The 14,478-nt window shown below is 38.3% G+C and overlaps 1 protein-coding gene across 1 annotated transcript in view; it reads left to right on the top strand.

The window, feature by feature from the left end:
• TTC6 (tetratricopeptide repeat domain 6) overlaps window positions 1–14,478 on the top strand; it is a 180,551-nt gene that overhangs the window by 54,305 nt on the left and 111,768 nt on the right. The window contains exons 3-5 of the mRNA XM_081829680.1: window positions 1,412–1,621; window positions 8,933–9,066; window positions 14,013–14,207. Coding sequence (XP_081685806.1) covers window positions 1,412–1,621; window positions 8,933–9,066; window positions 14,013–14,207 — 539 coding nt within the window. The remainder of the gene's footprint in view (window positions 1–1,411; window positions 1,622–8,932; window positions 9,067–14,012; window positions 14,208–14,478) is intronic.

Here is a 14,478-nt window from a genome sequence, read left to right as displayed (position 1 = left end):
GGAGAAAAACCATGGGAGACTATGGACTCTGAGAAACAAACTGAGGGTTCTAGAGGGGAGGGGGTGGGGGGATGGGTTAGCCTGGTGATGGGTATTAAAGAGGGCACGTTCTGCATGGAGCACTGGGTGTTATACGCAAACAGTGAATCATGGAACACTACATCAAAAACTAATGATGTAATGTATGGTGATTAACATAACATAATAAAATTAAAAAAAAAAAAGGAAGGGAGTGATTAACAGGGCCAAATCTATGGAGCATGTCACGAATGAGCTTGCCATAGAAAGCACAGGGCCCAAAACACATATTTCCCGAATATATCTATTCTGCTATTTTATGAAAAAGATTTTATTAAACCCCCTTTTTACTGATGAGGAGAATGAGGCTAAGAAGGGTAAGTAACTTGACCAAAATCACACTTTCATTAATTGACAGATCCAGGATTTGAATAGTGTCCCATCTAGTTGCAAAGCTTTTACTCTTTTCATAGCACCATCCAATAAGTAGTTTTATAGAAATATGAGCTCTGGCTTAAAGTTTCATTTTACAAATGGAAATTTCTTGGTTTAGCCATCCCTTTTTGCATAATAAAGATATATAGTATTTGGTGCTGTATGACATCTTTACCCTTTATTTTACTTATTCGCAAATGAATGTATCAAAGAACAAAGTGATGTAATTGCATTTTCAAGTCATTCTCTAGAATTCAGATTTTTATATAAATCAGAATGGTTTTATCATCTGTTAATTTGAGGCAGTGAAGCTTTAACTGCCAGTACTCCATAATCCCAAATTGTTTTGGTTTAAAATTGGGTAATATCCAAATATGGCTATAAAGATACTTTACCTAAGACTTGGTGAGATTAAGTCAGTGAGACATTTTTAAGGAACACAATAGTTTTAAGAGTGATATTTTGTGAGAGTTTTTCATTAGGGCTTGGTATGGAGCAGGGATATCTGGGTGGTCTTCTTGAGGCCTCTGGGTCAGCTCTTCTTTGAGGACTTGGAGTCAGGCTTCTGGAAGAGCATCTGATTAGCAGAAATCCCATTTCTCGGGACCAAAGAACCTCAGAGGTCAGATGTTTCAGTGGGCCTTGATCTATGTGAGTATGGGGTGAAGTCAGGGTAAGATTGGTGTCTTATGATTTCCTTAGAGTTGGTGCATAGTAACTGTGGGGGAGCTATATTTTCTGAGACACGAGCCAGAGAAAATAATTTGCTAGGCTTTACATTGTTCTTAAGTCAATTTGAATTTCTCTTTCTAAATCTTCAGAGGAAATTTACTACCTTTGCTTAATTTCAATCATGCATTTTAATCATCATTTTGTGGTTAGAAAAAACATTGTGTGACTTAAAACTCTGGAAGGACCAATAAGAAGAACATTCTTGTACATCTGTGTTTTCCCACAGAATGTGCTTGAGGAACTTCCCAAAGCTATCTCAAGTATTTTCCAGCTTGAACAAGAGGATGTATTAGAGTGGGGAGTCTCCGAAGCAGAAAGCACAGTATTTAAATCTCAGGAAACTCTGGAAGTTCGACCAGCAGATGAATCCAGTAAACCTTTGAAAGACGAACAGCCCACAGGTGATTCCAAAGCAGCCAAACGGGCATCTTTAAAGGTAAAGCACTATTTGTGTTGGAAAGAGTTACGATTGTTGGGGATGTGCAAGTGTGAAGAAATGGACCAGGCAAGGGCCACAGCATGGAGGTGGGTTCACCCTGAAAAAGGGCCTATTTGCAAATTGCTCATTTGCGAAAAGGGGACATCTGTGTGTTGAGGGCTTTTAGTCTTAACCCTGATTACAACTCTGGGGAGAGAAGACACATTTGCAAGGAGGGAAGGAACCTCAGGGCTTTCAGAAATTGACCAAGAGCCCTCACATTACCATCTTGAGGGAGTCAGAAACTGTAACCCAGGGACCAGGATTGGGTGAATTTTGTATATTTTAAAACTTTGCCCTGTTTAGGTTTATCCTAACCCTAAGTCTTTTCCTATTGTGAGAATGTTTCTCAGATTCATTTTATATATGTATAATTTAAATAATTTTTTACCATATCTGTGTATTGCCTTACTGCTATTCACTTAGTACGTTTCTTTAATTTGAGTTACCTTTTGACTTTAATGAGTTTATTTAAAATGGTGCATTATTATTAGGATTAAAAAAAAGCCACTTTTCCCTGAACCACAAAATATTATCTTGATTATCACCACGGGTCCTCTCTCTAACTGATTCAAATGGATACAACTTCTTGGTAAACAACCTTCCCTCTCCTGTTGGGTCCCCTCTTCCCATCGAAGACCATGTTTCTGCTAAAATGTTTCACCCATGTCAACTGGCCATTCTTCAACTTGTGCCCAAAACTCCCAACTCTGAAATCTGTGACCTCCCCTTCCCTTGCCTTTCACCCACAATGAGTCTCCAAGGTCTAGATTCCTCCTAACATTATTGCTTGTAATTTTTTCCTTCTCTTTTCCAGTTGCCTTCATCCTAGTCTGGGTCCTAGTGACCTTATGTTTGGATTAACGCAGTAGCCTCCTGGCTTTTCTTCATTTCTCAAGTCCTACTTTCTTAAGTTCATCTTGCATGATGCTAGCATATTGATCTATTGGGAATAATGGTTAATAAGGAAGATGCACAAATAATAATTGACCAGAGAAAATCCACGACTGCTGTGAAGGAGAAGGGACTTATCTTGTGATGGGTTATGGACCCATCAGAAGTTATGCTATCTTTCTAAAGCATGCACTTGGGGGTATGAAATGAATCCTGCCAAGGCTAAGTGAACCCACTCTTTGCTAACTACTCCAGGTGAATCCTGTGTTTCAGCCTGACACCTTCTAGGTGTGGAGCCCTTAGCATCTTTTTCTTTCTTTCCTTTTTTTTTAAGTGTCTTTTTAAAAAAGATTTTTTCATTTATTTGAGAGAGAGAGAAAGAGACAGAGATAGCAAGAGACGGCATGAGTGGGGAGGAGAGGGAGAAGCAGGCTCCCACTGAGCAGGGAGCCCAACTTGGGACTCAGTCCCAGGATCCTGAGATCAATACCTGAACTGAAAGCAGACGCTTAACCGACTGAGCCACCTAGGTGTCCCTTAAACAGTATCTTTAAAGACCATGGCATCTTGATGAAAAAGTGTTAGGCTGGTGAGCGTAGACAGTGTTTTCACCCATACTTCTATCTGAACATTGGGACTTTGGAAATAAAATGTGGGCATGAGAGGCAAATAGTTAGCTACTAAATGTGTAAAAAAATGACCTGGATTTCTGGACAGTGATTTAACAATGATGGCCTGGAGGAATTCAAATCTCTCATTAGAAAAGTTCCACATTAATTCTTTTGGATTGTTGTGGCTGCCGTTAAATATTATTAAGAAGTTATAGAAATTTATTTTTAGTAAAAAGAGGCAGCCCTTCCCTAAGGTAACTAGCATTTATTATTTACCACATGCCAACCACTTTGCTAAGTGTTTTGCATATATTATCCTACTTTTTCCTAAAAATAGATTTCTTAACAAGACTGTATTTGAAGAAACTGTCATAAAGAAGATAAATAACTTGTCCAAGTACAAACATCTAGTTAAGTTGTAAAGGAAGGACTTGAAATGAGATGGTCTAATTCTGGAATCTTTACTTTTTACAAACCTTTGTAACAGTGCTCTTTCATAACAACAATTAACAGGTATCTGGTTAAGTATAAGAACAAACAAAAATGACTAGGGATAGAGTGTCCCTCACAAAACCAGAAGGAATGTTGGACAAGAAAGACTTGGGAGAATGGATTAAGAGAGCTCTAAACCAGAACCAGAAGTGTTTCAAGAGGAGGAGAAAAGAAAACCATAAGAGACTTTAAGGTTTATTGTTTTGGCATAGTGTGGGACATGTTAGAAATGCCATAGAAAGGCAATAGTCCCGTGACTCATACCACCAAGTGCCTTGTATTTATTTGCATTAACATGTCAAGATCAGTTATAATCCATGAACTTTACTTTGGACATTTGAGGCCATAAAATTAGTCTCTAGCATCCCTGGCACAGGAATGAGGAATAATGTACTCCAGCAAGGCAGGCCAGACTGGGGGTACAAGAAGTCCTCTTTTTTTTTTTTTTTTTTTTTGAGGCCAAAGAATGAGTTTTATTAATGATTGCTGCCTGGTTTTGTATACACATCTCAGCTCATATCCTGAGAAATTCTTTTTCACTCAATCTATTTCTATTACAGTCCTGTATTTTGTTACCACCTCATTATCTGTCTGAGAGACTGATTCAAAGTGAGGTTTAACATGCTGAGCATTTGGACAGCAAAGAGCAAGAATTTTTCTTTTCCTTTTTTTTTTAGGTTTTTAAAAAAATTTTATTTTATTTTATTATGTTATGTTAGTCACCATACATCATTAGTTTTTGATGTAGTGATCCACGATTCATTGTTTTTGTATAACACCCAATGCTCCATGCAGTACGTGCCCTCCTTAATACCCATCACTGGGCTAACCCATCCCCCCACCCACTCCCCTCTAAAACCCTGTTTGTTTCTCAGAGTCCATAGTCTCTCATGGTTCGTCTCCCCCTCCGATTTCCCCACCTTCATTTTTCCCTTCCTTCTCCTAATGTCCTCCATGCTATTCCTATGTTCCACAAATAAGTGAAACCATATGATAATTGACTTTCTCTGCTTGACTTATTTCACTTAGCATAATCTCCTCCAGTCCCATCCATGTTGATGTAAAAGTTGGGTATTCATCCTTTCTGATGGCTGAGTAATATTCCATTGTATGTATGGACCACATCTTCTTTATCCATTCATCTGTTGAAGGGCTTCTCAGCTCTTTCCACAGTTTGGCTATTGTGGACATTGCTGCTATGAACATTGGGGTGCATATGGCCCTTCTTTTCACTACATCTGTGTCTTTGGGGTAAATAACCAGGAGTGCAATTGCTGGGTCATGGGGTAGCTCTATTTTTAATTTTTTGAGGCATCTCCACACTGTTTTCCAAAGTGGCTTTACCAACTTGTATTCCCATCAACAGTGTAAGAGGGTTCCCCTTTCTCCACATCCTCTCCAACATTTGTTGTTTCTTGCCTTGTCAATTTTTGCCATTCTAACTGGTGTAAGATGGTATCTCAATGTGGTTTTGATTTGAATTTCCCTGATGGCTAATGATGATGAACATTTTTTTATGTGTCTGTTAGCCATTTGTATGAAGAAGACCTCTTTTGACATAGCAAATGGAACTAGCACAGGGGTGTGTTAAAGGAGTAGTGCAGGACTTCCACTGCTCAGATATATGCCAGAAGGTCTCATTCAGCAGACACCAGAGAATTTGATTAGTCTTTTTTTTGTTTTGTTTTAAAGATTTTATTTCTTTATTTGACAGAGAGAGAGAAAATACAAGCAGGGGGAGCAGCAGTTGGAGGGAGAAGCAGGCTCCCCGATGAGCAGGGAGCCCGATATTGGACTCAATCCCAGGATCCTGGGATCAGACCTGAGCTGAAAGCAGCCGCTTAACCAACTGAGCCACGCAGGCACCCTTGATTAGTCTTTTTTGACCATTTCTGATGGCTGAGTAATATTCCATTGTATATATGGACCACATCTTCTTTATCCATTCATCTGTTGAAGGGCATCTCGGCTCTTTCTTAGAAGCTCATTAGTATAATAAAGGTTATTGGGACTCTCTTCTCAGTCATGACCAACATGACTTAGATAAATTAAATGAAAAAGAGAAATGAGGTAATGGTGACCGTGAAGAAATGTCTGACACAAGGGCCTGTGAGAGGATTGTTGAACATATTAGGAGGGAAAAGGTTAAAAAGTCTGTAAAAATATAGATACCACATGTCTTGAGATTCTAAATGGAAGGAAGTTTAAGAGATGCGGGATGCCCTTAATCCCCTCAGATTCTCACAAAAACAGTTATGAGTGATCTATTGCATTCACAGTTTTAAAAATATACAAAGATGAAAGAAGAAATACACATCCATAGATAAACATAAAAGTGACATGTGGCTGTAATAATTATATCCAAAAGCCTAAGATCCAGAATGGGTTGAGACCTGTGAATCATGCTAAGAATAAAAAAGTTTTTTTTTTATGTTAGTTTAAGAGCAAAGAGAGAAAAAAAGGAAGGATAACCCCATCATTATGGATGAATAGTGTGATGACAACAGATGACAGAGTTGCCTTAATTTAATTTTGAAAAAAGGTTGAGGTTTTAAGTAAACAGAAATATGACAAAGAGAAAAGGAAGCTGATAAACTTGTACTTTGCTTCTCTTAAATCTGACAAGGACAATAATCTTTCATTTAGAAAGAAGGGAAAAAGAAGTGATAAAAGAAACTTGAGGCCCCAGATTGGTAAAAGATTGTAAGAGTTAACTTAGGTATCTGAGCCTGTCAGCTCAGAAAGATAGGTTGAAGCCTCTTGCCCCCCTGCCTGCAGCAGCTTTGAGGAGATGCTACAATGGGAGGGGAGCTAGAAGCCTGGGCATGGGCAACTGCAAATCTGAGATTTACTTTTTTAAGGATAAGGGCGATGGTTTCTGTAATGTATGCACTGAATTTGGGCAAAACTCTGGAATGATTAAATGAATCACTAAAAGAATTGTAAGAACTTTAGAAGAACCCTTTATATATGGCTTATAAGAGGAAGCAGTAATCACTTGGAGCCAGGATGGGTTTCCTAAGGATAAGCCACAAAAGACCAATCTTATTTCTTTTTTAGACTTACTAGACTGAGCATCAGAAAACTGTCAGACCTGGAGTTCAATGCAAGGCTATCATGGCGAAGAGGTTGGCCTACAAGAAAGCTCATTAAACGTTAGTTATTGTTATTAGCCTTTGGATTTCAGCAATCCATTTATGCAAGCCTCCCAATGACAGTTTTGTAGACAAGACTGCAATCAGTTGAACTGCTAGATGGATTTGTAATTAGTTATGTAAAGGATGCACAGCTAGTCATGAAAGTCCCTAGTGGACTGTGATAAGACTGTGTCCATTTCAGCATATTTCCCAATAATTTGGATGAGAATATGGAAGATTTACTGATTGTATTTGTAGATAACATCCAAATGTGATGGTAAGATTTGGTTGGTCAGACCTCAGATAAAATTTAATTGGGATAAATGTGTGTATGATTCTGCCCTTGGATCCACAAGCTAAGTGCATAGATATGGGATGACATGACTCAGAGCAAATGTGAAAGACTTCAGAGTTTTAGGCCTTGATTTAGTTTTGTGAGAGGAAGACAAGTGCAATCATAGTTTGCACTGATTGACGAATACCATAAAAGAGGATCATCTTTCTCCTGGTTGACCTGATCACATACACCTCACATGTCATGTTCGGATCTGGGTTTCCAATCCTAGGAGCGACACTGACAAATTGGAGACCATTTGGAAGAGAGCATTCAAGATGACAAAGCACAGTATCTCAGAAACATGTCACATAAGGTAGAATTGAAGGGACTGGTGATGTTTATCTGGGGGAAAAGCAGGCCCAGGAGAGTCAGCTGTATTCAAATATTTGATTGCCAGTCAGATGGAAGGAGCTGGACTGTCCCTGTATGATGGTTTGAACTGAGACTGGTGGATGAAAGTTGTGAGGCTCTATAACAAAAAACAACGGGGAGAGTTTCAGAGAGAAAATGACTGCTTTTGGATGTGTCCAAGTCCCCTGTTCCCCACCATGTTCAAGCCAGGATGGATGACCACTTGGTGGAGAAACTGTAGGGGAAATTCAAACATTAACTGGGTGGTGAGATAGAATGGTCTGTACTCTGAACTTTCCTTATTCATCATCACTTCTTTACCAAAGAAATCACAATAGCTCTCTCCTTTCTGCTGCTGGGAGCCCAAACCCTCTACCTAATTTATGAGAACCTCCCTTTATCTGGCCTCCTTCTATTTATTCAACCATATCTCTCCGCTTTCCCCAAGGAAAGCTTCCCTGCTTTCCTCCTTAAATCTAGTCTCAAAAAAAAAAAAAAATTACAGAACATCCCACCAAGAAAAAAATCTTTTGATGACCTATTACCATGAATTCTGCAAATTTTCTAGGAAATCTAGGAAAACAATACTCCTAATACCTATAATGATTAAAAGGCAATTATTTAAGAGACAGAAATGCATTTGATTTTTCCCAAGCAGTAGAAATAGAAAACAGTACAACTCTAAGAAGTACAAATTGGTAAACATTCCTCAAAACAGTTATATGAAACATTAAAATTCATTTTGGCTGTGCTTGCAACCACCAGTCATGCCAAACTTTTAAGACTAAGGGCAAATTCTATTAAAAATACCAACCAAAGGGAACTTGGCTGGCTCAGTTGGTGGAGCATGTGACTCTTGATATTTGGGTTTTATGTTTGAGCCCCACGATGGGTGTAGAGATTGCTTAAAAAAATAAAATCTTAGAAAAAAAACAAGAGTAGATCTATGGAGGGAAAAATCTTTATTTCTTCTTTAATAGTTTTAAGGCAATAAATAAAATACATTTTTAAAAGATTTTATTTATTTCTTTGAAAGAGAGAGAGAGAGAGTCTGGGGTGGAGGGGCAGAGGAAAAGGGAGAAGCAGACTCCCTGCTGAGCAGGAAGCCAGACATGGGGCTCTGGGGCTCGATCCCAGGACCTGGAGATGATGATCTGAGCCAAAGGCAGACGCTTTAACTGCTGAGCTACCCAGGTGCCCCAGGCAATAAATAAAATATTATAGATAAATATGGTACTAATATTTTTATTGCTATGAAGGTGTATATGTAAAAATTTAGAAAAGGATTTAGAGGAAAATACCAACTCACCTTTAGGATTTATATTATGTTATAAAATATACATAGAAATCAGGAGTTTAAATATAAGATAGACCATTAAATATGAGAGAAAGATCTAATTCTCATGTTACAACTTTCATTAACAGCCTACTTTATATTTTCTTAAAGGTGAAATCATCAGAATTTTTGCAAATCAGAGGAAAAGAAGTTAAGCGAACACAAAAAAGTAAATTAGAAATTCCACAACAGAGACAAGGAAGGTGTCCAAAACCCCAGTGGGATCAAAAACTACCTAAAAACAAGTAACTTCCTTAAGTTTACAAATTTTACTGCCTGAAGAGAAGTTATTTAATAGCATTGATACCTGAAAATGCATTTTTAAAGGAAAATTAAATATTTTAGAAATTCATATATATGAGGTCTAAGTTAAACTTTCCCACAGGATGAGTTGGTGTGAGATATTATGGTTGGGATATATGTTCTCTACTTCACACTTCTTTCTGTTACTCTTTTTGGCCAATGTACTTAGTTTAATGATATAACAATGATATAACTAGAATTAAAAATAGCTCTTTGTGAGACTAAGGAAAATTAAATGTTAGATCTGATATTTTTGGTCACAGTAATGACTAATTTGGATTAACTGCTTACTATATTGGTTAATTTTGTTATGATGAAATAAAATAAAATTCAACCCAACACAAAATGTTCATAGGCCAATTAGTTTGGTAATTTAGATGACCTTATTTTTCTCTACTGTCATTTCATGTTTTATTTCCCCTCCTCCCAATTTTTAATGGAGATTCTTATGCAGGGATACAACCACAATTTTGAATAATATGTGTGAATGCAATTTAGATTTAGGGGTTTATCTTTTGCCAATCACCTTGTTGAAACTGGTTTTCTCCTTATTTTACCACTAGGTTTTTATGGGTTGGTTTATTCTAGATTCTTCTGCATTTGACTCTTTATTGGGGCTTAAAGAAGCTTTAATTATTAGCTTTTGTTGTTGCTTAGGGCATTGAAAGGTGTGCTGGACATGGAAGACAACCTTTTTATGGCCAGCCTAAACTTTGTAAATGGATATTACTCACAATTTAGTAGCTGAGAATAGACTCATGGGAAAAGAATTCCAAAGTTTATGAAAGAGTCAAACTGGCATTTAAGTGACCCTGTACATGCCATTGCTTATCTGCATTGCTTTAAGCTCATTTAGTTAGCAAGATTATGTATTAAAACAAATAGTGACAGCAGACAACAAGTATTTTACCTTCAATAAATAGTTACTGTCAGATTATCAATGAAGCAGAAACTTCTTGATTTTTTTTTCCTAAAAAACCTTGCATTTAGTGCATTAAGCAAAGTAGTGTGGCCACACACAGAGTCAGAGTCTTTTCTTTTTTATGTCTTAGTGTTTCAAAGAATGACAAATAGTCCTGTTGAAGGAGAGTGTGCTATAAAAACATACAGCCTTTGTCGAGCATGCCAAAAATATTTGTAGATCTTTTTGATATATATAGTACTGTGTTAATTCATTAAAATTGAAATGAGAAATTTCCATTAAAGAGAAGTAAGAATAAGATGCAGAGGAATGAAAACCTGAGAGTTAAGAAATTTGTATAATGAAAGAGAATTTTGGAAAAATGTTTCTGAAAATCTTTTAGTCACTGCTCCTTTTTCTTTAAACAATTTTTTTTTACCTCACTTTTCTCACCAGTGACTAGCTCCCAAATTAAATTGTTTTCTTGGAAATTCAGCCATCTCTTGGAAATATAATGTTATTTAGCTCAATGACCTAGGGAGATTCACTTGCAAATCTGTTATTAGAGTATGATGGGAGCATAGGAATTCAGATTGGTTGTGGTGCTTTTTCAAGGAAAAAAAATTGGTAATGTAATCTCAAGTACATTCCACTAGCCAGGACTGTTCTAGACTCAGTGATGATGTAGATGAGCTTGACTTCAGAGCTCACCTTTTTCTCTCCCCCCCTTTTTTTTTTCCCCAGTCCTAAGACTTTCTTAGGATCCCTGGCTTTCTGGACACCCATTTTCACTCCTTTAGTTAGGTTTCTTTGTCTCAGGCATTTCCAAATGCTTTGGTTTTACCTCCTCCCAATCCCCACCCTACTCAAACGTGTACAGATTTTAGTCCTGTTCTTGTTGAGCCCTATGCTACTCATATCAGTGATTCAATAATGTCCATATTGTGCGTAGTGATGGGTTAGGTGCTGCCCAATACAAATTAATGACAACAGAAATAAAAATAAAACAAGCATTTCTTGAGACTTCCACAGGCCAGGGACTGTTTGTTATTATCAATTTTACAAAGGCAATGGTTAGGGATTTTTTTTAGTAGTTAGGGATTTTTATTTTCATCTTATAGAAGACCTTCAGAGAAGCCAGTGATACAGCTTGCAAGTATTAGAACTGAGATTCTGATCCAGGCCCAGCCAACTCTAAAGTCTAAATTCTTTATACTATGCTACTATCTAGAATACATGGAGCAGTTGGTGGACAGATCAGCATTAACCCATTAGATAAAGGGTCAGAAGGGGTGGCACAAGAAGAAGGAGATGTATGAAAAGAGATATTTGTAAAAAAGAAAAAAAACCCAGCAAATTTTGCAGAGAAGTTTGTCTTGGAGGTATTGTTTGAAGGATGTTTAAACATGGACAAAAGGATAGGCAGCATTTGATCCATAACTGAAGGAACTGACAGGTATTGCTGTCCCCATGAATTGTCCTGGAGACAAATAATAATAGCTAATATCTGCCATGTGAGAGACACTATTTTAAATGCATTCAATCCTTTCTTTCTTTTCTTTGAACTGAAGTATAGGTGACATACAATGTTACATTAGTTTCAGGTATACAACCTAGTGATTCAACAATTCTATATGTTATGCTGTGCTCACCACAAGTGTAGCTACCATCTGTCACCACACAGCGCTATTACAATACTACTGACTATATTCCCTCTCCTGTGCCTTTCATTCCCATGACTTATTCAGTCCATAATTGGAAGTCTGTATATCTCACTCCCCTTCCCCTACTTTGCCCACCCCTCCACCCCGTCCCCTGTGGCAACCATCAGTTTGTTCTCAACTCCTTTCTTTCTTAAAGTAACTTTATCCAGGATGTGCTAATGTTGTTATTTCCAATTTGCCAAGGTATAAATAAATTGACTTGCTTATGACCTAGTGATAATTTTAAACAGGATTTGAACAGAGACAGTCTGACCCTAACCCCTGTGTTAGAAGTACAGCCAGATATTAAGAGCCTTGAAACTTAGAGAGAGGAAGTTAGATGAATGCAGCAAGCAACAGAGAAGCGTTGTGCCGGGCAAAGGAGAATTTAAAGACCAATGCGATAGAATTTTGCAGGAGGAATTGAAGAGAGGAAGAGACAGAGTGTGCAGTGCTCAATCCAACTCTCAGACCCTTGTGAATGCAAGCTGAAGTGATGAGGACCTGGACTGAAGTGTGTTGGAAGTGAGGAGGGAGAAGTAGCAGCCCTGGGCACTGGAGAGGCTCAGTTTTTCTTAGGATGTGCAAGTGAAGGGAAGAGGAGTCAAAGATGGCTCAGCGTTTTGTATCTTTCAGGCCAGGGATCTAGGTGAGATAGTGCCACCGAGATGAAATTTGGGAGGTCTCAGCACAAGAGCAAATAGAAACACTGAAACTTACTTTGCCCATGTACAAAGGGGAGTTCAACCTCAGAAGTCATCCCCTGTTTGGAAGATGGAGAAAGAAAATCGAGTGACTAAATCAAATCATGATGAATTTGAGAGGTAGATGGAGAGCTGGGACAGCACAGATTTAAAAAAGCTCACAAAGGAAGAGCAATTTCAGGAAGGGTCATCGATATTGTCAGCTGTGTCTTGGAGGTCCTAGAGAACATGATCTAAAGTTCAGTTGATTTGATTTGATGAAAAGGTCATCATTTGGTTAATGTAAGAGTATAATTTTATTTATTTATTTTTAAATTTTTAAAAAAGATTTTATTTATTTATTATGACTGAGAGAGAGAGAGCAGCAAGCACACAAGCAGGGGTATTGGCAGTCAGAGGCAGAGGGAGAGGGAGAAGCAGGTTCCCCGCCGAGCAGGGAACACAATGCGGGGCTTGATCCCAGGACGCTGGGATCATGACCTGAGCCGAAGGCAGACAAAGGCAGATGCTTACCCGACTGAGCCACTCAGGTGCCCCAAGGGATGGAGTCATACTGGATAGGGGCCACTTCCACCTCAGGGGCCATTAACAGTCAGTAATAGGAAAAAATATTGGCTTATAGTCAGCAGCATTGTATTAGATCCTAGTAGTTACTAATTTTATGACCTCTCCAAAATAAGCCTGCTCTAAAATAAGGATAATAATACCTCCCATATAATAAGTTCATTGTGGGAGTTCGAATGTGTATAAATCATCTAGCGCAGAATAGTATTAGTGGTACATGATAGGTGCTTGATACGTATTTGTTGATTGGATGGCAAGTGACAATGGTAATTAAGAAAGCTCTTCATGGGCACCTGGGTGGCTCAGTTGGTAAGCGTCTGCCTTCAGCTCAGGTCATGATCCCGGAGTCCTGGGATCGAGTCCCACATCAGGCTCCCTGCTCAGCGGGAAGCCTGCTTCTTCCTCTCCCACTCTCCCTGCTTGTGTTCCCTCTCTCGCTGTCTCTCTCTCTGTCAAATAAATAAATAAAATCTTAAAAAAAAAAAAAAAAAGAAAGCTCTTCATGCCTTCTTTTCTACTTTGGAAAGGCAGGAGACAGGCAAGTTCTAGCATAGTGGGAAGGAAGATGCTGCATAAACTTCAGAGACCTGGGTTCCATTGATGCTGGTTAATGGATAATGCACTACATCGTTCTACTTCTTCAGGGACATTAGCATTTGAGCAGAGTAGCAAAGACGTAATGCATGATGGCTGGATATGATGTCACCAACTGAGTTACCGAAATCAGGAGAGAAGAGATGTGGGGTGAGATGACAATGAGTTTGCTTTTAGACCTGTTGTTTCTTAGGTATCTGTAAGTCATATAGATTGAGATCTTCAGCAGAAAGTTGGATGTATAACTTTGAAGATCTGGTCAATGGTGATATTAAATTTGTTATAAACCAGCATTATAGTGTTAAATCTTATACATTTAGACACCCCTTTTAGAGCCTAAATTAAACTGTCAATGTCAATGTATTTTATACCGAAAAGACCGAAAATGATCAAAGAAGCCCACTTTCTTTTCTCTGTTGCAGAATTCTGCAAGACTACCCCTCTCCTAGCCTTCATGATCTGTGCACCACTGTCCCAGCCCAGGAGCTGCCTGTTAACTTGCACTTGGCTTCTCGAGTGTACCATACAGCTGACAAGAAAGGTCATAATACTTTGCTTGCAATACTGGGAACCTCTTTCTTAGATAATCACTTTACAGATGAAGAACGAAAAGACAGGTAAGAGTTCCACTGGTAATTTTCTTTTAAACTAGATTTAAACTGTCAAAGAAATTCTGCCCTTGAGGTTTAGATTTTGAAGACTCAGTCTGTTTTTAGACACTAGAGAGGAGCAGTTTTTGTCCTTTTTCATCCCTTCCCAGTACATACACAGTCTAGGACACCGTCTTCATTTCCTGCTATCAACAACATGAACCGTGGCCTATCATAAGGTAACTTATTTTAGTGGTGTCTAGTTACAAACGGGTGTCCCATACATTAGCTCATTTGT

The sequence above is a fragment of the Leptonychotes weddellii genome, chromosome 9, assembly GCF_054177405.1.
Source record: "Leptonychotes weddellii isolate Sample4059 chromosome 9, ASM5417740v2, whole genome shotgun sequence".
NCBI classification, from domain to species: Eukaryota; Metazoa; Chordata; class Mammalia; order Carnivora; family Phocidae; genus Leptonychotes; species Leptonychotes weddellii.
This window is presented reverse-complemented; position numbering and strand designations above follow the sequence as displayed.